A 24409-nucleotide genomic window follows, 5' to 3' on the forward strand; every position below is an offset into this window, starting at 1 on the left:
GTGAGCTCCCGTCACTTGTCCCAGCTCCCGCCAACCTAGCGGTTTGAAAGCATGCAAATGCAAGTAGATAAATAGGGACCACTTCAGTGGGAAGGTAACAGCGTTCCGTGTCTAAGTCGCACTGGCCATGTGACCACGGAAGATTGTCTTCGGACAAACGCTGGCTCTATGGCTTGGAAACAGGGATGAGCACCGCCCCCTAGAGTCGAACACGACTGGACAAAAATTGTCAAGGGGAACCTTTACCTTTACCTTTGGGGCTTATTTTAACTAATGAAGAAGTAGCAATAAAAAGTGGTATTTTCTATGCCTTTAACTAAATATTTAATAAAATTACCCTTTATCGCTAAATATTAAATGTTACATGTTCTGTAGAACAAAAAAGACTTCTTAAAATTATCTGTTTTCAATGTTCAGAAATTAGTTTAGTGGTTTACCTGAGGCAAAATGGGGATATGAAACGTTTGATACAGTTTTTACCACAGCTTTGGAAAGGTGGTTCATGATAATAAGCAACAATAAGGATGTGTTGCATTTTCATATGTGCAAAGCACTTGGCAAATATTTCCCCGTTACACCTTTTCCTACGTCATCCTGCGCAGAAACGTCACCAGCTACGGTTAAACGTCATTCTGGGACACTCGTCCCTCCTCCCAACTCTTAACTGAGAACCAGCCACTCATGACGTCTCCCTCGGCACTCCCGCGTCCTTTTAAACTTGCGTCATGGCCCATGCCGCTGACATCACTATGTCTCCTCCCCTTCCCGACTACGCCACCCACGAGACCTCCTCGGAAAACCCCTTTTAAAACAGCGTCCTTCCTGGAAGCCACGCCCCTCGACATCCAAGGGAGAGAGAGAGAGGACACGCCCCCGGGCTGTCTCGGACCAATAGGAGAACCCGTGCCCTCTCCGTCATGGCTCGGCCCCGCCCCTTTCGCGGGGCTCGCCCGCAGCTGGAGCGGCCGCCATCTTGGAATTGGCGCTTGGCGAGGAGGGAGACCCGGAGGCGAAAATCTGGAGGGGAGGGGGGGTCCGTCCTCCTCCTGCTCCCCCCTGCTCCCCGGTCGCCATGGCAACGGCTGCTGCTAGCCAAGGTGGGTGACCGGGAAAGGAATGGGCGCTGGAGGGCCTGGCGGAGGGATGGAGGGAGAGAGGGATGGAGGGCAGTGGTGTGGGGGCAGGGGCTCAGGGGGGAGAGGCTGGGGGTCCCCGGAGCTACGTGGCGGGGGCTGACCTCGGAGGGTGGGCGGTGAGGTGGGAGGGCGGTGAGGTTTGGGGTGGGGGCCTTATGGGGAGGGGTGACAAGGGTAGGGGCTGCCTGGATTTGGGGGGGTGGGGGTGGGGGTGGACGGGCACGGGGATCAAGGGAGCAGGGCGAGGGGATCACCTGTGAGGGGGGCACCCCATGAGCGAACTTTTCCCCCCCTACAGAATCTACTCCCCCCCCCAAGTCCCTTCCCTCCAGATGGGCAAAACGAAGGGACATCAGAATTGCCGGGTGGGCGACATCCCTGCTTTTTTTCCCCCCGCTGCTTTTGTGCGGGGGCGTCACTTCATTTTATTGCAAAACCCTCTTTTTTGGGGGGGGCGCAGCTCCGTGTGATTGCAGTTCTCAGGAGCAGGGGGGGGAAATGTCATTACTGGGGCTTTTTAGGGGAACACAAATGCTTTGCAGCAGGAGGGACCTCAGAGTGGCCCCCAAAAATGACCGGGGGGGGCACATGTGGTCGGAGGACGCCCTGTTGCCCTCCCGCTGGGTGGAAAGAAGTAGGAGAGGAAGAGTGAGGCGAGGTGTTGGGTGGGGGGGGGCGTGATCCCATGTGGGAGTGGTCGAAGGGCAGTTAATATGTGGGAATGGGGTTTGGGGTTGGAGTGTGGGGCAGCTGAAGGGTAGCCTGGTGTAGGGGAGGAGGGTTGACAGCTTAGGCTTAAGGGGCATGACAGAAGGGGAAATTGGGGGTGGGAGGAGAGAGATGGTCGTATGGATCTATATGAATGAGACGACATCCTGAATCCACTGGACTTTATTCGGTTTTGGATCTGATGCCGCAAAAGTATGCAAGCTTTGGGGCTCTTCAGAACTCATCAGGTTAAAAATTGTGGAGGGAGGGGAAGCAATCTGAACGGGTGTTTTAAGTTGCTGTTCGCTCATGAGCAGAGGTGGGTGTCTTGCCTCATTTTAAATCTCAGAGTATTTGTTGTGAAAGTCCTTTTTTAGATCCAAAATGGAGTTTAGTCTTCAAGGAATGATGTCATGGGGGTTGTTTATTTTGCTGCAACACCGGACACAGTTACTCTTCTGAGAGTTTAGAAACGAATAGCTTGGGCATTAAGTTTGAGGAAGTAGATCAAGGAAAATTATTGTGTGTTTATTCAAAGTTTAAGCATCTGTTTAAAAAGAAAGCAAGAATACATATGTATATAAATTGATGATAAACAAATACACAGCAGTGGAAGATGTGACAGAAGGAAGAAACAGTTGCAGTGTGATCAAAACAGCAGAAAAACAACAAATGCTTTCAAAGACGCTTTTGATTTTTGCAAGCAGGCAAAGGGCTGAACTTTGCAGCAGATACAGTAGTGGCTTTTCCATTATTGGGACAAAGTGGTGTAAAAAGGAAGGGGGAAAGGCAGGAAGTAATATTAGAAGATAATCTGTTGATACATTCCAGTTTATAAATGTTGCAAAGTTGAGGCTTTGCTGGCCAATATATTTATGTGCCAGAGGTGATAAAAAAAAATTCCCAGTGGTGCCCATATGCCTGTTTAATAAAAGCATAGTAATTAGATAATACACTTCTTTTTGATGGCACCCTTTTGATGGCACCAGTTGTTTTGGCTGGCAGCATCTCCACCCCCTAGAACTAAACAGCAGAGTTTCGGATTGGGTAGCACAGAGTATTAGTCTTCCTACCTTTTTCCCATCTTACTTGTGAGTAGATGCGTTGGACACTCGCCGGGGGGGGGGGTCTGCCACCTTGTGCTGGTCGACCAAAGATCTGTCAGATGTTCCTGCAAACAGCACCACAGATCTTTTTTCTTCTGGTTGGCATTCAAATAATAAAAAAAAGAACAATGAATAATAACATTGGTTTCTGAAGCCAAGACATTAAGCTACAGGATGTTACATATTACACAGAGACATCAGCATATGGGAACATGCACAAATATTAAAAAGCCATAGAGTGAAGGCTTTCTTAAATGCCTTTCGTAGCTCTGAATAAGTCAAGGAGTTTAATGAGAAGGAGGTCTCTGGCACTTTTAAACAAACCCCATAAGCTGTTTGTGTCTTAGTCCTGTGTCTGGTCCTGTGACCAGTTGTGCAACAGAGATGCACCTGGTACCTTCTCAATAAGCTGCAATTAGCCACAGTAAGTTCTCCAAAGTGTGGTTCCAGACTTTTATTTCTGTATATTCCTGCCAAAAAGTGTTCACCGATGAGGTAAGTGCCTTGCTCCTCTTCCCGGCTCTGGAAAGAATTTGAATTTTTAATTCATAAAGGCTGGAAGAAATGGAACCTAATATTGTATCACATCACCACTCCCAGCCCCACCGTGTGTTTTTTCTGTTCCAGACACACACTGCACGCGTTACATGTGAATATGATCTTATTCATTTTTTGAAAAGAAGAGGGAGGGGACGCAAGAGAGAAAGAGGGCCCCCAAGAGCACTTCAGATAGTTTATAGCTGGTTCCTTCAGATTTTACAGTCTTGTGGTATTAATTAGATTGGGAATAGAGCCCTGGAAGGCCCTGCAGCAGGATTTTAAATTATCTTTGTGGGTACTTTTCCATGAGCTTCATGGTCTAAAACATGCCTGGCCCTTAATGCATTTTTATTATTACTGTGACGTTCTTTCAAGTGGGCAACATGATTTAATGGTGTGTTCAGAGCAATGGCAGATCTTCTGCTTTTCAGCTGGGTTTCTCCCTCTGTATGCCACCTCCACCCACCCCCAAATCTGTCTGAATATTAAAATGTGATAGCCCTTTAGTTTCTAATGAAAGCTTTACTCAGTGTCTGTGGAGAGTCTGCCCCTGAAGAAAACCTAGATCTCCCTTGTTTGCCTCTAATGGGTTGCAATTGTCCACATTGTAGAGCTTTCTTTGTGGCTTTACAGAGAACCAGCCGCCAAGGAGAGTAGTCGGAAACAGACGTTGCACTGATCGGGTGTCACAATTTCTCTCTTGTCTTTCTCTCCTTCTTCCAGAAATGGCATCAGACGTTCCTGCATTGGGCGCTGCTTCTGGAACATCCGGACCAGGCACACATTCAGGAGGAGCCATCGTCCAGAGAGCAAACAAGCGGAGGCCCGGGTAAGATGACTTGCAGAGAGGCAGCTGTAAAAGCCCTCTGTGGTTAGCTGGGAACAGGTCAGGTTTCCAGACTGTTCATGGCCTTCGCTTAGCTTTTCCTTCACTTGGTGTGGTGTGAGTCATAAACAAGAATGAGGCAACAATTGGTCTCCTCTTTCTCCCACCAGGCTTGAATTTGAAGATGACGGAGAAGGGAACAGCAAATTTCTCAGGTGAGTTGGGCTTCTTTTGGCAAGGAAATCAGTTAGACTTGGGCCTGTTGCTGTGCTGGGAAGCTGTTCATTTCTAAGTGAAATCTCTGATTGACTAGGATCAGGCATGGGCCTCATGGAAGATTTCCCAACTTCAGACTGTATCGGGCCTCGTTATGCCTTTAGTCTAATAAGCTAGCTAACTCTCACACACTGCTTAGTGTTACCATAATGTCACATCCAGTCTGTGATCCCTGATTGGCTATTAATGCTGGGGGGGGGGGATCAGAGTTAATATGTCCCCTCGGAATAATCCTAACAATTTGCAGTGAAGCAAATCTGAAGTGCTGAATGCTTTTACATATAACAAACATTTTTTCACGTTCAGCATTGTTTCCCTTTTGAACCTGCCCCCCCCATCAAAAAACCTCCCACCCACTTTCATCTGGTTCAGAGAATGAAATAATATTCAGCTTGGGAACAGTTGTTTCCCCCCCCCTCCCCCAAAACTCCGGGTAGCTAGGCAGGCTGGCTGTGCAGGCATAATGAAGACAGGGGAAGGAGAGAGAACTGAACATGTTGGAGAAAGACCAGGCAATTTCTCTATAATACAAAAAATGAATGCAGGCAGCAGGTTGGTGAATCAGTTCTCCTCCTCCTCTCTCTCTCTCTGAGTCATAGAATCCAAGGAAAAGTATCATTTATGTGCCTTGCCTGACAGGAAACAGTGTTTTTAGTTTGTTTTTTAAATTTGCTACCATGCTCTGTTTTTCTCATCTTTGTTTTGTGGGTTAGGTTTTTATTTACCCTTCATTAACAGGAAAAAAGTAACAAATGCCTTTTTTGGCATGTTCTCTCCCCGCTGTTTGTTTTTTTTTTTTACCCCTAGATGTGATGATGACCAACTCCCGAATGACAAAGAGAGGTTTGCCAGGTAAGAATTTCTGCACCTTTGCCTTGTGGAAAACCCCTTGTTCAGACGCTGTGAGGAAGCCTCAGCTGTTCCAAGAAAAGCTTCAGAAGATGCTCCATCATGTCTGTTCAAATTGTCACACCAATTAGTCACTTAGAAAACACGGACTTGGAAGCTGGTAAAAGGCCTCACCAAAGCGATTGAACATTTCCAACAGTTTGTGGGTTTTTGCACATACATATGTGTGTGCATGCATGTCTGTCTGTCTGTGTGTGTTTAAGCTACTTTGAATGATGCAGATCTCTTTTAAAGTCATCTGCATCATTAAGGTGTTAATTGCTTCTTTCTATAGTGAAGCTGTCTGCAAAATGTGTGTTCCCTGAGATTAAGTGAGGGAGAAATAAAGTGGCCTGCCAGGTAACTTGACTCTCCCAGACTTTTCTAAAAGTTGGGCCAACGGGCTTATGGTGGTAGGATGTCTCTCCTGCGTGTCTGGCCAATAACAAGCTTCATTCCTTTGGATCCATAACCTGCCTTGAAAGGGACTCTGCAAACCTCATAAAGAGGTGGGAATTCTACCTCCTACTTCCTCCCAGTTGGTTTTTATCCTCTTGAGATAGGAACCTGTTTTGCTTGCAAGAAGACTGCTTGGAATGACTTTCAGCATAGGGTTCTCTTTTTTTTAAAGTTGTCGTAAGCTTGTTCCTGGAACATTTGAAAGCCAGCCTGAAGTTTGGTTTGAAGTGAGACTCTTTCACAATTTATAAGTCTGTGTCGGCCTTTGGGGGGGAAAAATAAATTTGTTGTTATCTCTTAACCTCTCTCGGGCACAGGACATTCCTCCAGGCAGCACTTGAAGTTTCCATTTTAAAGGCAGGTCTGGCTAGTCAGAGGATGGCACGTGGCTTGTGTGGGTTCCCAACAGGTGTTTGGGCCACAACCCCTACTTGAGGGCAGTACTTGTCCCATCCCTGCTGCAAAGGGGGGGGGGCAGATTGCCTCTTTTGTTGTGCATTCAGCTTTCAGCAGACACAGGGGTCTCGTGTTTTGCTTACTTGTTCTACTGTATCTTAATCTAACTCTTCATTTTGGGTATCGTGCTGTTGCTGCTCTTTGGTTAGAGTCTTTTTGTTGGTTTGCCTTCAGACCTGAGTTGTTCTTAACGGTGCCTTGAAATGCTCTTTTGGGGTTTTCTGGAAACTACTTTTATGACTTTAGGACTATGTTTGTGTAGAGCAAAGGAGTTAAGCAGAATTTGCAAACAGAAAGCTTTTTTTGGAGGAGGTTTCCTGGTTAGGGTTTTAGAACCTTCTGCATATCTAGGTTTTAGAGTCATTTCTGTGAATCATATTGGTTTAAAAAACAAAGGCATTCCAGTTTCTCTATTTCACATGGTCTGGAAGGAAGTGGCATGTCTTCTGTCCCTCATGGAACACAGTTGGGAGAAAGCATTTGAAAGGCACTTGGCCCATTTCATAGACTTCTAATTTCGTCTTGAAGCTGGGGGACTCGGAAGATAGTACAGTACCTGTATTTGATACAGGGCTTCTGCAATGAATTGGTAGCTGCCACGTCTTCTTACCCCTGTATATGTCAACCTGAGCATCACTTCTGTTCCATGCCGTCCAGAGATGTTTGCCTCCTGCAACTCCAACAGGTTTCTGGTCCTTACATGGCCATGTGACTAATGTCTTGTGATGTGACTGAAGCCACAGATGTGGCCGAATGAGGTTTCATCCTATTGTTGAGGGTGGGATGTCAGCCCATGGCAGAATTCCTGGCCCTACCCTACTCAAGAGCAGGAAGAGAATAAACTATGCAGAGTGGCAAACTAAATGATGCACATCTGAAATGTACACATCTGTGTTATTTGTCCATGTTATATCATTTCTGTTCCGTCGAGCAAAGCGTTTTAATTGTGTTTCATGTTCAATACAGGGATAGCCCTGGAACACTGTCTGTAAATTTACTTTGTCACAGACTGGCTTAGTGTTATCACTGTTGGTTTCTGATGATGATGTGCCTTCGCAGGAGGGTGGGTAATCTTAGGTGTTTTATCTCCAGAACACCCCATCAGGTAGGGTAAGTTACAAGAGAGCTACAGGCCCGAGGCCTTACCAGTTACCATCAGGGCTGAGTGGCATTTGGTTATTGAGTTCCCCAGGCAAAATCCTGCAGTCCAGCCACTATACCCCATGGGTCTCTGTGTCCAGATTCAATTGTCTGATTTGCAACATTTATCCATCATCTCACATAGCTGCGGTTAATCAGGGAAGAATATGTTCTGTATGTTCTCAGAGGCACTGCTTCCATGGGCCAGTCCTGCTGTTAGGTAAAATAAGGTGTAGCTGCCTCAGGTAGCTTCTGAATATCATGAAACAGCAGTGAAATTGTTGTTTGTTAATTTTGGTAAGTTTTTTTTTTTGTTTTTTTTTTTGCAACCAAAGACAGGGTGGGGGGAGGCCTGACTCCCTTGGGGGTCTTGTGCCCATTGTTTGGGGTGGAGTGGTCTTTGCTACACCACCTGAGTGTGGTCACTCAGCAACAGTGCATGTTACTCCGGGACAGCATTCTAGGGAACCTCAGCTGAAAGAAGGGGGGACTGCAGTGAAATAGCGCTCATTCTTCCTGCACCGTGATGCATCTTGTCTGTCCTGCTTGGCTCTGAGCATCCATGTCACCTTCTGTGCTCTTCTTTCAACCTCTGTTTCCTCTGCCTCTCAGCACCCCGTCTTTTCTCAAGCAGTTTGGCAGCCCCTGTGAGCAGGGTCCCTAGCCTTTTTCTTTTTTTATATAGTGGGCGCAGCACACCTCACAAAGGTAAAAGTGCAGCTTTCAGTCCACTTTGTTTATGCAAGCATGATACTGGATTATCAAGTTTCCTAATACATCTCCCAGTTTTCCCCTTTTCTTCCCAGCTAGTTTGAGTTTCTTTTTTATTTTTTTCCCTTCTTTTTTTTTCTTTTCTTTTCTTTTCTTTTCATTTTTAGCTTAGCTCACCGATTTTATTTCTAGGTCTGATGATGAACAAAGTTCAGCGGATAAGGAAAGACTGGCCAGGTAGGAAAATGGAGACCTATACGTCTATATATATATTTATATATATATATATATATATATTAAAAAGCATGGCAAAACAGAGTTTGTTCACCTCCTTCTCCTCTTTTGCTCCTACCTGCTCCTTCATCTGTCCCTCCTCCCTATTTCCTTCCTGAATTGAGGACTTGAAACTGGCATCTTAGTTGCTGGTTTGTAAAGAAGTGTCGACAGCCACCTTGGAGGAAAAAAAGGAAGAAAACAGTAGGGGGATGAGGACCCTGATCCCCTCAGGTCAAGCCACATAGGTAAACAGCACATCTCGGTATCCATGCTGGCTGTGAGTTCCTGAGAGTTACAGAGCCAAAATGGGAGTTCTCCAAAATCTGGCACTCAGTTGCTGTTATTGCAAATGACTAAACAGACCTGAACATGAGAGGGTCGGCCACTGGCGTCCCTCACACTCCCAAGGGGTGCTAGAATCTAGCTTCTGGGTGTTTTCAGTCCCAAAGCCTTTGTGGCAGGTGACTTGAGAGCTCTCAGGGTTGGTAGATAAACCTGTGACCCACCTCACCCATCCCTCCCTTGCCAAGAGGGTCCTCTGCTGAAGTTGGCAATCGCTGGATTGTGTGCGAGGTGGTGCCATTGTTTCCTCGCTTGTTAAGGCCGGCGAGACAGAAACGGGTTTGCCCTGCTTTCAGTGATGGCTTGGCTGCTATAGCAAAATGCTCCTCCAAGAGATATTTGTGCATTTCTGCCTTTGGATTCCACTTGCTTCCTAGAGCTGTGGCCCCTGTCCTTGCTAAGAGTATTGCCTTCCTTCCCTCTGTCCAAACCTGTGATTTATTTAGTTAATTCTGTTTAAGGCAAAGCTGGTTCTCCTGTTCGTCCAGCACTCTGAAGTGTCAGGCAGATCTTTGGCCCTTTCATGCAAAGTTTTCTTTTCTTTTTTTGTTCCCTGCGTGATCCAGGGAGGCCATCGTCACTTGTTAAAACTCAACCAACCTTTAAAATACTATGGATTGATCATTTTAAATTCCTTTTGTTTAACTTCTGAAGAAACCAATAAAAGGCGTGTTTTTCCTCCTTCATCTTTTCATCCATCTGATTCCATCTCCCATTCCATGCTAACGCACATCAGAGTTGTCCCATAATTTCTCATCTCTTTGGAGGGTGGGTGTCCCCCTCCTTGTGGAAAATCTATTAAGATGCAGGGTGGGCAGAGACCGAAGGCCAGTTTCCAAAACATTGGTTTATCTCTTCAGACATTTCTTTTCCATCCCCTGACAGCACATGGGTTTTGATGCCTTTAAAGCAGAGGTTTTCATTTCCTGCACGGATCAAGCACTGCGGTCTCTGTTAAAAAGGCATGTTCATACCGTGAATGAATGTAAAGCAGGGTTGAAGTTGATTTTGTCATCGTAGCTCTCTCCATCCAGCCCCCCCCCCAGGACTCTGGGAGTGCAGTCTGTGTTACACGGCGATAGCTGTTCGACGCCACTTGTTACCATGTGGCTGCATCCTCAGAAATCCAAAGATTTATGAGTCACTTCAGGATTTGTCATTCTGTGCTTGAGAGAGTTCTGGTCTGCTTCTCTGATCAACAGTAGAAAACTCCCAAGTCCCTTCCCAAATGACAGGATGGAGAAGCCATGAGAGTTAAAGTGGAATCAAACTGGCTACTGCTATATGTTGTAGATGTTCTCTGGGAATGACATTTCATTGGCAGACCGCGGCCATGACATTCAGCTACTGGGAAGCTGTTGCATAACTCACGGCAGAGATGGGAGTTCTTGTGCTCTTTCTCCTGCCATCACCGGCCATGCAAGGAGCCTAGAAAGTTGGACTTGTTTCTGGAAGTGTTCTGGTTAGCCATTGTGGCGAAGAGGTGGGGTGGATTCAGTCATTTGCAGATTCCCTCTGTTGATGACAGAAGTCTAGGCGAAAGGGACTTTTGCTTAAACCCAACAGGGCTGTTCTCACATGTTCTCAAAATGCAAGTTTGTGCTCTTGGTTGAAATCCTCTCTTTACCCCCTGCATGCTTAGCATGAGCCTTCTCCAAATCTTAACAGCTTTTCCTGGGCCCGTGTTTGCTCTCCCTCGGTCCCTCCTGCGTCCATATCCTGGGTCAGCCCTCTGTGTATCTTTTCAGGTCGGCTTTTAAAACCTGCCTTCCTCCTCTTTCTCCCTCTCTCTTTGTCCCGTCCCCCCGCATCCCTCAGAGAGAACCACAGTGAAATTGAGCGCCGTCGGCGGAACAAGATGACAGCATACATCACGGAGCTGTCGGACATGGTGCCCACCTGCAGCGCCCTGGCCCGCAAGCCGGACAAACTCACCATCCTCCGCATGGCTGTCTCCCACATGAAGTCCCTCCGGGGCACTGGCAACACCTCCACCGATGGCAGCTACAAGCCGTCCTTCCTCACGGACCAGGTCTGTGCCGAGAGCTGGAGGTCCACAGGGGCTTGGGAGGGGGATGTCTTCAGATGTGGTTGTGATGACATGACCTCCCAGTGTTTGGAACTAAAATTTCCATCATCCTCAGCCAGCATCATCTCTCCCTCCTTTTCTTTATTTACGTGTGCACACCTCTGCATGTATGTGATTCCTTTCCCTTATCATGTTTTTAATGCCATTGTCTCCTTGCTCTGCAGTATACTGTATTTGGGTTTTGAACAAAAGATTGTATCCTTCCACTTTTCCTCCCATGGGGACTTCCTTTCTTGCATTTGGTCCAGGTTTTGCTGTTGGATTTGCTTGCTTTGGATGACAATTATGGGCTTTCAATCCAACATGTCAATAAAATGAACACAATAGTAAAAGAATCCTTTGTTAAGCTGCCCCTCTGCCTCAGAAGCGCTTACAAAAACAGGCAATTGTGTTGAATTTCCTGCAGTTATGGTTGCCAACTTCTCTGTCCGGCTCAGTAGCTCTGCATTTAACAGCCAGGTGATCTGCAGCCATTAGTAAAAGGCAGCCATCACCTTTTGGTGGTTGTCAAGCCATTAGTAAAAGGCAGCACAATGGGGGCTAGTTAGGAAGTTGACAATCCTCTATACAGTTAGCTTCTAGTTGCTTGTAGCACTGTCTGGGAGAATGGGTGGTCCACTGGTTCTTAGCAGAAGAACCAAGAGGTGTGTGTACAGAGCAAATATGTCACCCCCAGGGAAGCCTTGGGCACGAGGCAGGGGCGAGAATTGCTGGCAGAGGTGATACAGCAGCCTGCGATCTCTCGTTCTGCAGGAACTCAAGCACTTGATCCTGGAGGCAGCGGACGGTTTCCTCTTTATCGTGTCCTGCGAGACGGGCCGGGTGGTCTACGTCTCTGACTCGGTGACCCCCGTCCTCAACCAGCCTCAGTCTGAGTGGTTTGGCAGCACACTTTACGACCAGGTGCATCCGGACGATGTGGAGAAGTTGCGGGAACAGCTTTCCACCTCCGAGAATGCCCTCACAGGTGATCTTCTCCAGGTTGCCCTTAGTCTGTCTCCCTCCCTCCCTCCCTCCCTCCCTCTCTTTCTCCATCATTGGCACCTTGAACACAAACCCTCCCTTCTGTTTGCAGCACATTTTAGAAAAGAGGCTGTAGAGGAAGGTGGTTTTTTGCAGCTTCTCAACTTGTTGGTCATAGTAAACTCTCCTGGTGGCAAAGTTGAGCAACGAGGCTCCCCATTGTTAAGCTGGGTTCCCTGCTCCTTTCAGGAGCATCCTCATTTCAAAAACAACATTCTGTTACTCAGGTCGTATCCTTGACCTAAAGACTGGAACCGTCAAGAAGGAAGGCCAGCAGTCCATGAGGATGTGCATGGGTTCCCGGAGGTCCTTCATATGTCGGATGAGGTAACGATGAGATTTCGTTTCATTGAGTGTCTGGATTTGGATTGGAAAACCGGTTTGGGAAAAACTTTGGCTTTGCGGGATCCATGCAGTGAACCAGCCAGATGTTCTGAGCAGGAGATGGAAAGGGTCTTTCTGTGTGTGAACACGAAGACACCGTTGCAGCTAACAGTGTTTATGCATGTGTGATGGGGTGAGGAATACCTCCTCGGGCCATCTTGGAAAAAGCACAACTGCTTGTGTGGCAGGCAAGGAGACTCGCCACCATTGTTGGCAAGGGATGGCATGTTATGCTTAGATTGAAGAATAACTTTTAGTTGCAGTGTTAGAAATGCTGCATCCCACCGAGACTATTTCTGTGTCTAGTGCGTGTGCTGCAGGTGGAGAACTGCCCATCTCAGCGAAGCCTCGCTCTGCCTCGTGCAAAGGGAATGCGTGCATTTTTCACCCCTGGTTCTTTGCCTGACAGGTGCGGCAACGCAGCAGTCGATCCAGTTTCCATGAACCGCCTCAGTTTCATGCGGAACAGATGCAGGTACAATTGAGAGGCGCAAAGGCAGTTTACACAGGGAGAGAAAAGAAAGAACATACAGTGACAACAACATATCCCCTTCCTTTATATGTTACAAGCTGTGGTCGTGCAGGAAGATGTTGATTTTGAAATTTAAAACATGGCCGTGCCTGTACAAGCTAGTGTAATGGATGCAGATTCCATAAGCTTTTTTTTTCTAAAGGGATTTTGGATTTCTTTAGTAGAGCTATCTGGCACTTGTTAGTTATCTTCCTTTATTTTTTGAAAAAAGTCTTGACTAGAAGTATGGCAAAGGGTCTTCTGGTGCTATAAAGTGTCACCAGTTCCAGTGGCACAAGTTGTTGCAGGCTTTCAGCCAGCGTCCTCTGGTGTTATTCACAAACATTCAAAGTTAAGCCAAGGGCAGCTGTTCCGTTTTTAAGTGGTGTCAAGATTTTGTATTATTTCGCTGCTACAGACGGACGTGGTTGCTCCTGCATCCCCAGATTCTTATCTTCAATTTTTCTCTGTATCTCTGTCTTTCTGTCTCTCTATTCTTCCTAGGAACGGATTGGGTGCGGTGAAGGAAGGCGAACCCCATTTTGTCGTGGTCCACTGTACAGGCTACATAAAAGCGTGGCCGCCAGCAGGTAACTATGCTTGAGTCACTCATTCCAGAAGCACAGAGACACATTCCACGTGTTTTAGGAGCCCCCATTCAAGCAGCCTGCTTTCCACACTCCCAGTCTTTCACAGACCAACAGTGCTGCTGCTGACTTCTTCCTCATCTACTCCACGTTTCTCCTGTCCGGTGGAACTGATGCTAATCCTGTCCGGTTTTTTGAGTGGCTTTAGAAACCAGCCTTCTGGAACAAGGCGTGACTGACACATTTTGCAGAAGGAATCCACAGCTTCCCTCTTCTGTTTCAGGGGTGTCACTGCCAGATGATGACCCAGATGCTGGACAAGGAAGCAAATTTTGTCTGGTGGCCATCGGCAGGCTGCAGGTGAGGTAGCCCTTTTTCTCTGGCTTCCAAAGAGCATGGAAGTTGGTGAGCTTTGTAGTTGTCTGCACTCTGGGAGTTGTAGCTCCTTGTTCAGACTATATAACTCCCAGAAGCCTGTGGGGAGTTTTGCAAATTTTAATCCAAAACAAGAACATTTTCTGGACTCTTTCCTGAAAGAAGGCTGGGAGAGAAAGAGCCTTGGCATAGGTTTTTTATCTTCCCATTTTAACGAAGATTTTTAAGGATCCTGGTGCTCTGTTGCAGCTGGTCTTCCCCTCCTAACATGGTGATATCCTTGTTTTCCCTGCTTCACAGGTCACAAGCTCGCCCAGCTGCGCAGACATGAACACTGTGTGCCAGCCGACAGAGTTCATCTCCCGCCACAACACGGACGGGATCTTCACCTTTGTTGACCACCGCTGCATGGCCACCGTCGGCTACCAGCCCCAGGTGAGCAGCTGGAAGACGCAAACATTCCCAGGGAAAGTGGCTGCTCCTGTTGGCTCCCCTGCACACTCTCCCTCCCTTCCTCTGTGTCTATTTCGCCATCTCTTTGTTTTGCTTCCTTTGGCTTCACTTTAAAAAGACTTTACGGGGAAGTTTTTCTGCCTCGACAAGGGGTTGACATCAATGGCCTTTGAGATGACCTGCAATTACAGTTCCAATGTTCTTTGGTTCTGAGGCTTCACTGGGAACCAAGATGTTCCGGAGGATCTGAGGTTAGACTGACTCTGGAAAGCACACGAGGCTGTTGGTCGAGAGTGAAGTTGAAATCCTAGGGATTTACTGTGGGCTTTTTTTTTTTTTATTTAATTCGCCAACCATATCACCAAAGGAAAATTTAACATGTGATCAGCATGAGAGCCAAAGTTGAGAACTATCTGTCAAAATGGAAACTCAGTAGCAATTTGCTAAAAAATACTCTGCAGAATGACCATTGCTGGTGAGCAGAGGGAAGGAGACACTACAATCCTGCTGCTGTTTATAAGCCCAGGATCTACCATGAGACAGTGCTTGGCCGGATAGTTTTTGCCAACTCAAGTTTCTGCTTCTTTTCTCCAACAGGAACTCTTAGGGAAGGACATTGTTGATTTCTGCCACCCTGAAGACCAGCAGCTTTTGAGGGATAGCTTTCAGCAGGTAACCCACCATCCAGACAAACATTGGGTGCCATTAGCCACCAACTGAGTCAGACCTCCACTCCTTCAGCAGCCCTGTGAGATCATTGTGATTTGAATTCTTTGGACCAATCTGCTCCTTAGCCTCCTTGGTCTTTACCCCTCCCCCCCAAAGTCTGGAGCAAAACGTTAGGCCTTTCTGGAGAAGGTGGCACAGGGTAGGGTGGTTTTTGAGGGATTCACGCCACTGCATTCCATCCCCATCCCCATTATTCCCCCGTAAAGCCACATGCAAAAAGGGTCAATAGAAATACATGATACAAAACCCTAGTGATGGAGGCCTCAAGAAGAAGAAAGAGGAGGAGGAGAAGTTATAGCAAGGGCTTGTAGTCCAGAAGAAAAGAAGGAGAGCAACACCCTTGGTTACTGTTTATGAGAAAGCCAAAAAATAGGGGAGAAATGTGGGGAAGGACCAAAATGAGGTGGAATTTGGGACACTTTTGTGCATGTACATATGGGCCTCCTTGCTTCCCTCTTCCCAACAGTTTCAAGCACTGGGTAGAAGGACGACCACTGATTCGGCAAAATGTTAGGATGACACATCTGAGAGGCATCTTAGTTCGTGTTTGTTCCCCCCCACCCTCCGGCTGCTGCTTTTGACAGCCTTAAAACCCGTTTTTCCAGGTGGTGAAGCTAAAAGGCCAAGTTCTATCAGTCATGTTCCGTTTCCGGTCCAAGAACCGAGAATGGCTGTGGATGAGAACTAGCTCCTTCACCTTCCAGAATCCGTACTCGGACGAGATCGAGTACATCATCTGTACCAACACCAACGTGAAGTACGTACTCGAGACCGTACTTGGCGCTTGCTCCTTGCCCCCACCACCCGAAAGAGTTATAATATGGAGTTGCTTCAGAAAGTTCACCTTCTCCCTCTTCAAGGCCTTGGGGCTTTTAAAAACAAAATTCTCTGGAGTTAGTTCTTATAAATCAGGTAAAATAAGGCATACCTTGGTTAAACCAATCTATTTCTTGAGTCTCCACTGCCCTGTTCTGTGATTTGTCAGCTTTGTCTGGCAAACGTGTTGAACAGTGGCAGGGGTGAAAGTGACAAGAAATATCTCCCGTTTCATCAAGGGGACAGTAGCTACACTCGTGGAGGCTACACTTGTGGTTGAGTGGCATCAATTCATCAAACAGTGTGGGTGTCACTTTGGTATAATTCCTGTAGCTTGTGTAGTTGAGAGACAACAAACACAGTCTTTGCCACATGTGGAAAATGACAGCTGCTTTTGTTTAAAAGCTGTTGGTCTGATCGAGTGTGAATGGAAGAGTATCGTAGTTCCAGGCATGAGAAGGTTGTTGGCTCTTCTCACTTCTTACAACACGCAAATACATACATACCTCCATCCCATTTCCATATACCAGCTTCAGGGGGTAAATTGAGTGGACAGGGTCTCCAAAATCAGTCTTTGTGCAAGGCTAAATTCTTGGTTCTACATCATCAGCAAGCTTCTGCCTGGAGAGAGCATTCTGGTTTCAGCTGGGCAGGAGTCGTGGTGAATAAGGACAAGGTGAAACCAGTAGCCTAAAGAACACGGGAGTTGTGTTTCTGGGAAAGCGCAACGCATTTATTGCCACCAAACCATTTGTGGACTGGAGTTAGACGTGTTTCATCATGAAATCCAGAATCCCTGGGTTCTCCCTCTTGATCAAAATAATTGTGTCCTACAGAAACCTTGGCATGCCTTTTCTGATTCCGTTGTGATAAAAACAGGGCATGATCTGCAGGTTGCCCAACGTCACACAGGCTGGCTCTTCCAGGATGCACAGAGGAGAGCTAAATTCCCAGCCTCTGATTTTGAAGACAGATAGAACTAGCCAGCCAGTGCTATCAAGTCATTTCTGACCTATTACATGATGATGTATGCAATTAAATGGCTGAAACTGTTTGAGCTATTTTAGTAGGTAGAACTTATTCTTTCAGCATGTGGAGCCCTTTAGATTTGATTGCATTAAATATTTCCAGTTTCTTTTGGTTTCTGCTACATGTTTGCAACGAAGCAAAGGGTCAGAGGAGGGAAGCCTCAGTGGTTTTAGTTTGAGGCTGCTTGCTTTGATTTGAGCGGGTGTTTGCTTCTGTTAGGTCTTAGTGAACAAACCCCACCTGTCGCTTGAGCGCGCTAGCTGACCGCACTGGCCCCGGCTACCCCTGATCATGCTTTTTTCCCTCTTCCTTCTGAATGACACTCCAGGAATGCTAGCCAGGAGCCTCGGCCTGCTTTGCCAAACCCAATGCAGAGGCCCCAGCTGGGCTCGAATGTCAGCCTGCCCTTGGAGATGGGGTCAGCGCAGCTCTCGGCAAGGTGAGATCCCGTGTGCCCATCTCAGAGACTTCACTCTGATGATCCCCTTAGACCTGGTGGTTGCTCCAAAGGCTTCTTCGCTGTGGCATTTAAGGCTCTACCTCTTCCTGCATGATACCTGCCAAGCCATTAAGGGCTGAGGTTGTCATCCCACAGATTATACCCTTGGTTGTAACAACCTAGTCGTGGACAGCCTTCCCGAAGGAGACCCGATTACATCCACGTTGCCAAGTGAAAACCTGGCTGTTGACCTGAGCATTCAGGACCTACTGAGACCATGGCTTAATTTATAACTTGTCATTTAAAAAAAAATGTCATTTAGCTTCCATTGCTCTGAATTGTTTCAGAGCTGTTGGCATGCCTTCAGTTGATGTTACTGATTGTACATCCACCCAGGGGGGTGGGGGTGTGCTTTAATAAAGGCATCCATTTAGGTCAACAGGCAGCTGTTGTCTCTGAACTGAGGCTGAGTGATCCAGCAGCTGCCTAGCCTTGTGCTCTTAAGACTCAGTAGCTTTTTCTCACTGAAGCCTTGTATTTTAGGCAGCAGCAGACAACGCAACCAGCAGAACTCGAAGTGGTCCCTGGAAGGGAGAGCTTAGGCAGTTATGATCACACACAGGTAAGACCACAAAGGGTCCCTTCCTTCATTTTTACTTTTGTCCCAAAAGTGTTAACAAAACTTAAACTAGCCTCTGATGTCTTCAATTTGTGTCGGAGTTTGCAGCTGGTGGGCACTCGTAGTTCCAGTAGAGATCAGAGGAGACCCTGACAGCTTGAAGTGTTGGGTTGTTCATTTATAGCACAGGTCAGGAGCTGCTGGCCTTCGGGACACTCCCTCCTGTCTCATTCAGCTTGCTCAGTAGCAAAGGACTGTGGAAATTGTCGTCGAAAGATCTGGAAGACTCTCCTTGATTTGTAGAAGGAAAACTAGGGTGTATACGTGCGTAGCTTTGTGTTTGTGTGCTTCTTCTCTTTCCAGGCTGCTGTTCAGTCTGTCGCCCCTACAGGCCCAGAGCACGGCAAGCCTCTGGAGAAGACAGAGACCCTGTTCAGCCAGGAGCGGGACCCTCGTTTCAGTGACATTTACGGCAGCATCAGTGCAGGTTAGGGTGGGTGTGGGCGGTAAGCATGGAGTGAGGATCCTGAGGAGGGGCTTCTCTGGATGCCTCTGAGGAAGGGGGCAGGCCCCCTTGCATGATGACACTACGGTAAAAGGTGTCAGGGGCTCTGAGACTGGAGATTTCCTCCTCGTTCAGGCAACAGATTCTGAAGCCAGCCCCCTTGCTCATCATGTTCACCTTCAGCTTTGGAGTGGAGGGGTGTCTTGGCTTCTGCACCACAAGCTGCTTCCAGCCACCCGGCGGAACTCACACTGTGGACCTGTTTGTCTTTTGCAGACCAGACGAAAGCCATTTCCTCCAGCACTGTGCCTGCCAACCGGTCTCTCTTCTCTCAGGGGAACACTTTTGTAGCTTCACGCCCAACTGAGAACTTCAGGTGACAACCAAATTGCCAGTGGCTTCCCTACGAGGCAGGCTGGCAAGCAAGGACTTTGCATGTGGCACAAACAACCAGCACTTCTGGAGAGAACCAAAACACTGGCCAACCTTGACCATTGTGTGGGGTGTCCTGTTTTCAAACACAATAATTTTCTATGCTGCTTTGTTTTTTGTTTTTTGTTTTTGTTTTTTTAAAGCAGACTTGAACTGCTTGCTAGGATTCAGGAAGCCTGCAGCATTTACTAAATTGAATTTAAAAATGTCAGGCCAGTTAGAAAAGAGCAGGTGTTTGGTTGGTGGGTTTTTTAATTTTATTTTTATGCCGCCAAACTAAACCTACAGTGGAGGCATTCTGAGGCATAGTTAGCAGCCCAACTGTACATCACATTCCCAACTTTCAGCCACTTTTTTTTTTTTTGTAAAAATCTGGTGACGTTTCTTTGGAGAAGTTTCTTGTCATGACATCTTTCCGTTACGTAACAGTGCAAAATCTTTCTTTTGATGCAGAAGTATTTTTAACAATTGAAATTTTGATTACTTGAGTAATTGATTAAAGCTAAAACAGTTAAATAGTTAATTGTTTGATCCTGTTTCATGGAGGTGTGTCAGCTCAGAGGTTCCCTTTTCGTTAATTCGGCCCCTCTCCTTGTCTTTTCTTCTAGGAGCAGTACCATGGTGCCTCCAGCAAACGTGATCCAGCAGCAACCACAGCCGCCATCCTCTCGTTCGACCTCAGCAGGACAGATCCTGGCCCAGATCTCTCGGCATGCCAATCCTGATCAGGTCTCCGGGAATGCCTGGGCTTCTGGCACACGCCCGTCTTTCACAGCTCAAGTAACCTTCTCTTCTGGCTTCTTCTCCTTCCAGACATTGTCCTAACTGGGTTAAAGGGAGAAGGGAAGGCTCATTTCTTCAGATAAAACCATTGCTCTGTCTGTAATGGCACCTTGGCAGCCAACTTGATTATTAAGCCTGCGTTCACCTTCCTTGCTGTTAGTGGAAGACCGTTCCCTACCTCACCATGTTGCTTTCATTAATCATCATGACAGCTCTTTAACTAATGAATGTTATGCTCTTCCAGCAAGTGACTTCTCAGGCTGTTAAGACTCGGACCCCGTCTTTCGCCATGGGCACCTTCCAGGCCACTCCGTCGTCCTTCAGTCCCATGTCGACGCCCAGTTCCACAGGGTCACCAGGTGGAGCCACCTACCCAAATCTTACAGGCCGGAATGCCAACTTTGGTATGCAATCCCCCTCCTTTTTCCACTTAATGCTACAGGCAATGGTGGCAAGTGCTTCAGAGTGCTTTCCTTTTATTTTTCTCATCATCCTTCTGTGGAAAAGCAGAATTCAGGGTGTTGAATAATGTCACATCTTTTGCCTCTTTTTATCATTGGAATGTGACTTCTCTGAACTTCTGTGAAATTGAATATAGCTCTCTTGCTGAAATGGGTCCCCCACATTTCATTTGAGCAGCACCATTTAAAAGTAGAACCTCCATGATGAAGATGAAAAGGAAAAGTAGGTGCTGCAGAGACAGAGGATGCTGGATGGCTGATCTCTCCATGCCCCGCTGGGGGGTTCCTGGAGGAGGAGGAGCAGACAAAGCTCTGCCTTCACCCAGCAGGATTAGTCTTGGCTTTCACATTGAGTTTAAATAGTGTCCGAGTACCATTTGATACTATACAGGTGGTTGCATCCACATGGAAAAGTAGTGAGGTGGCTTTGGGGGCCCCACATCAGCCATTAGGACAGATCATTGTTAAGTGCATTAATTGTGCCACTGGAAACAGGTCAAGGGGCCACTTTCTCACTCCCAGCTCAAAGTGGAGGTGGTTTTGACCCTTAGTTCTGCACAGAAGTGTCCATAGTAGGGGACATAGTAGCATGGCATGATTTATCTTACAGCAGCTGGAGAGGGTGGGCAGACCCCAGCTCAATTTCAGACTCGGACGGCAGAGAATGTTGGCGTGTGGCCACCATGGCAGAGCCAGCACCACGGACAGAGCCCAGGAGAGCCCCACGTCCAGCAGCAGCCAAATCAGCCAGAAGTCTTCCCGGTAAGCCACGTTTGTCTCTATGACAGCTGGACTACATTTCTCGTTATCTTTTCTTAAATACAGAGCACTGGGGCTCCAAGGCTCGTCTCACAGTGGGTGCAGGATTTGAATCTGGTTTTAAGTCTTGCTGTTCATCTTCCTGACAGAAGCTTTAAGCCCTCAAGAAGCAGGGTTCAGTATTTCCTTGTGAGCCCAAGGTGGTAGCTTGCTCATTAAGAACTTGAAAATTATTTAAAAAGCATTGTCAAGCTGGCATCTCTTGTGTGCACCATTTCGTGTTATTTGGAGCAAGCCAAAAACTTTTTTTTAAGGTTCTATGAAGAGAATCTGAAGGAAGCAAAAATTATTTTCAGCATATTTCAGGAAGGGAGTCCTGCATTAAAGTGGAATTATTTGAGAAGCAGATCTTTGGGGTGTGTTGAGAGAATCAGGAAAAAGCAATGGATCTGAAAGACCAAGAGGAAGAGTAGAGAAAAGGAAGTTGTAAGCATCAGTATAGAACAGTATCCCCAGCGCAGTGCCTTCCAGACGGTTTTGGATCGCAAATCTCAGAATCCATAGCCAACAATTCGACTCTATACAAAAAGATTTTAAAAACAATAATTCTAGACTGTACAATGAATATACTGTTTGTTTTTGAATCTTCATTTTGTAGGATATGTTATCCATGCTGGGAGACCAGGGAACTAACTACAATAATGAAGAATTCCCAGAACTGAACATGTTTCCTCCCTTTTCGGAATAAGGACTGAAACCGATGTGTGCAGACATCACAGTTTTCCATGTAAGGGGAAGAGTGGCTGGATCTCTTCCTTTCTCTCTCTCTCTCTCTCTCTCTCTCTGAGTCCTTTCAGACTGCCAAAGTCTTCCTGCGAAAAGGAAGCAGAATTGTCCAGCAAGGCCGCTCCAGTCGAAGGCCAGCTTGTTCCTAATGTGGGCAGACGCTTCCGTGCCACAGCAGCCTCCTCACAACCAGACTGGAAGTTTTAGAGAACATTGAACATGGTTTTGAAACAAGTGCGGGGATGTGCGTGTATGTTCCTCCCGCCCCGCCAGGTGCAAGTGGAGAGACTTACGGGGTGCAATCATCAGGGATTTTTAAAAAGTTCAGCAGGTGGTTGTTTTTTAAAACACTTCTATGCCATAACCTTTTATACATATACATATATATATATATTAAAAATGTATTCTTGTTTATACATGTCAGGGAACAGGGGGTGGCAGAGTTTGTCACTAAATGATGCACACCCTTATGTTATTTCTGTCATCGATGAACATGGAGGTGTCTAGGAACTCTTAGCCACATGTGTCAAGTCGTGTGCACCAACACCCATGTCTGATTTTGCACGTAACTCGAGCAGTGTTAGCGAGATGCAGGAGCGCTCCAGCTTGCTCCTCTCCCTGTTGTTCTGTAGGCTGACACCATGGCACTCCTTGTGAGTCTGACACTCTGCTGCCCTGCATCTGAATATTCTGAGGGCACCATATCTGCCTGCAGTTTGGGGAAGTGAGGGTGCTGACAGCCACTGGGAAGAGTGCGGGGTGGGCACAAGCAAAGAGAAAGGGGCCCAGACCAGAGGGAAGGCAGACACCTTCCTGTACCTTCATGGCTTGGAAGCTCAAATGAGAAACAGAAGACGGTTACTTGCCTCCCAGTTATCCAGACAGTGCTTGTTTTTGCAGGAGGCCAGTTTCATCAGGATGTCTGCCTGTAACCTCTGTGATTAAAGTGCGGTAGCCACCTCCTCCCTTGTAATGTGCTGGGGGGGGGTGGCACTTTTCAAGCCATAAAAGCATCAGTGACGGAAAGCTTTTGTATTTGCTGGGTTCACATGGGTTTCCTTATTGTTTGTCAATCCAGTGTAAAATAGACCTGTGCACAATCCTTTTTCTCTTGCCTGCTGTCTTCTGTCTCACATGCACACATACTACTGTGGTGGTTATTTTCAGCGATCGGCTAGCATCTGAGGGTGCACTTTGCTTTGTGTGTGTGTTGGGGGAAAAACAAATTTCTCTGCACCCTTCTTGATACACTCTGTTCAAATATATTCGCTGGGATTGGCAAGGAAGAAGAAGAAAGAGAAGAGGCCACAAAAATCATGTTCATTTTCATTGAAACGCACATGGAAAAACTTCAGTGGCATAGAGCTGACCTCCTGGAACATGCTGCTGTCTTTCTGGAGAAATCTCAAATGAAGCGTGGTGGTATTTATTGGGAGGCCACTTTGCCGTGAGATTGTGGCCAGAGCAGTTTGTAACATATTGAGTGAGCAGCAGTCCACTGCCCTTTCTTTTAAAACCAAGGCAGAGAAAGAACAATGATGAAAGAAGAACAAATATCAATGCCTGTTTCAGTCATTGTAATACAAAATCTCAGACTGCCCAGTTTTGAATAAAAATTATATAAACAACTGCCTGAGTCTAATCTGAACCTGTTTTAAGCCTAAAGAGGAGTCAGAATAGCATCTTAAAACAGAAACACAAATGCCGTACGTTGAAAGACCCACAGAGGAGGTAGAAGTTGAAAGAGGTGACCGACTGAGCCAGGGCTTTTAGAACTGCCTTTCATGGTGAGGCTGGCCAGTGGCCATCCTGGCAGGGGATTCTGGGAATTATAGTCCAACCAAGTGACTTCTGCACACAGAGCATGAAATGTAGTACAGAAAGAGCAGCCCTTCCTGGCTTTTGCTCTTCGAACAGCTAAGTATTTGGGGGTTGCTAAATTTGTTTTGGGCAGAGAACTATTTCACAGCTGAAAGGGCTGAAGCCAACTGGCACAGACCCATGGAATCAATCCCTTGATTGGCCCTTTCTTCGGTCAGTCCAGTGGGTCTACCTTTGTTGCTGGGCTTAAATTGCAGCAGTTGGATTTAAGCCCAAGATGTTGGCTGCTTGGAAAGCAGAGCCTGGAACAAAAAAATAGGTAGGGAGGAATCCTGGGAGTTTTAGTCCCACCCAGATTAGTCTTCCTGATTGATGGCACCTTGGTCGGATTCTTGAGGACGAATGACCCTTAACAGAGGTCAGCGTCCAAAACGGACGTCGACCAACACTCACCCCTTGGTACTTCACGTTTAACACCATCCAGATGACATGGCCCTGGGAGAGGCGATCGGCCCAGCTCCAAGTTTCCTTTGAGAGTTGGTAGCTTGAATGAATCCATACCTGCACACCCTTGCTTCGCCTAGCTTCTCCTCCTCTAAAGAAGGCTTAACAACAGGCACCTCAAGTAACCTCAGGATCATCTCAGAAGAGGCCACCCTTGTTTGAAGGGGGAAGAAAACCTGCAGAGATGAAAAACAGACCTTGGTTACAAAGGATGCTCCTGACAGATTAAGTGGCACTTTGGTCCTGTTTAATGGTTGCCTTCTGATGAGCTGCTGCAAAGCCCTGGGCGGGGTGGGTGGGGGTGTAGTCTTTTTTCCCCCTTCTTCTTTTGAAGCTTCCCCATATGTCAGTGTTTGGGGGGAAGGAAAGGACCAGATGTCTCCTGAATTAGATTTTTCAGTTCTTGTTTTTTCCCCTACCTCTAGCACTTCTTTTGTGTG

The 24409-nt window shown here is 46.9% G+C and overlaps 1 protein-coding gene across 5 annotated transcripts; it reads left to right on the forward strand.

Moving 5' to 3' along the window:
* Positions 1 to 937: 937 nt before the first annotated feature.
* On the forward strand, positions 938 to 22749 carry ARNT (aryl hydrocarbon receptor nuclear translocator). 5 transcript variants are annotated; one of them, XM_020798189.3, is made up of 22 exons: positions 938 to 1097; positions 4214 to 4319; positions 4487 to 4531; positions 5400 to 5444; positions 8439 to 8483; positions 10683 to 10896; positions 11707 to 11920; positions 12204 to 12303; positions 12770 to 12835; positions 13376 to 13461; positions 13742 to 13818; positions 14134 to 14268; positions 14884 to 14958; positions 15621 to 15772; positions 17189 to 17299; positions 17843 to 17921; positions 18282 to 18405; positions 18700 to 18799; positions 19464 to 19635; positions 19883 to 20042; positions 20710 to 20861; positions 21517 to 22749. In XM_020798189.3, exons 1-22 carry the CDS (start codon positions 1073 to 1075, stop codon positions 21604 to 21606), a joined length of 2373 nt encoding a protein of 790 aa, XP_020653848.3. In that variant the 5' UTR covers positions 938 to 1072; the 3' UTR covers positions 21607 to 22749. The 5 variants fall into 5 exon arrangements, with proteins under 5 accessions (XP_020653848.3, XP_020653849.3, XP_020653852.3 ...); XM_020798190.3 differs by having other exon boundaries at positions 20713 to 20861; XM_020798193.3 differs by lacking the exon at positions 12770 to 12835.
* Positions 22750 to 24409: the final 1660 nt, after the last annotated feature.

The sequence above is a fragment of the Pogona vitticeps genome, chromosome 15, assembly GCF_051106095.1.
Source record: "Pogona vitticeps strain Pit_001003342236 chromosome 15, PviZW2.1, whole genome shotgun sequence".
NCBI classification, from domain to species: domain Eukaryota; kingdom Metazoa; phylum Chordata; class Lepidosauria; order Squamata; family Agamidae; genus Pogona; species Pogona vitticeps.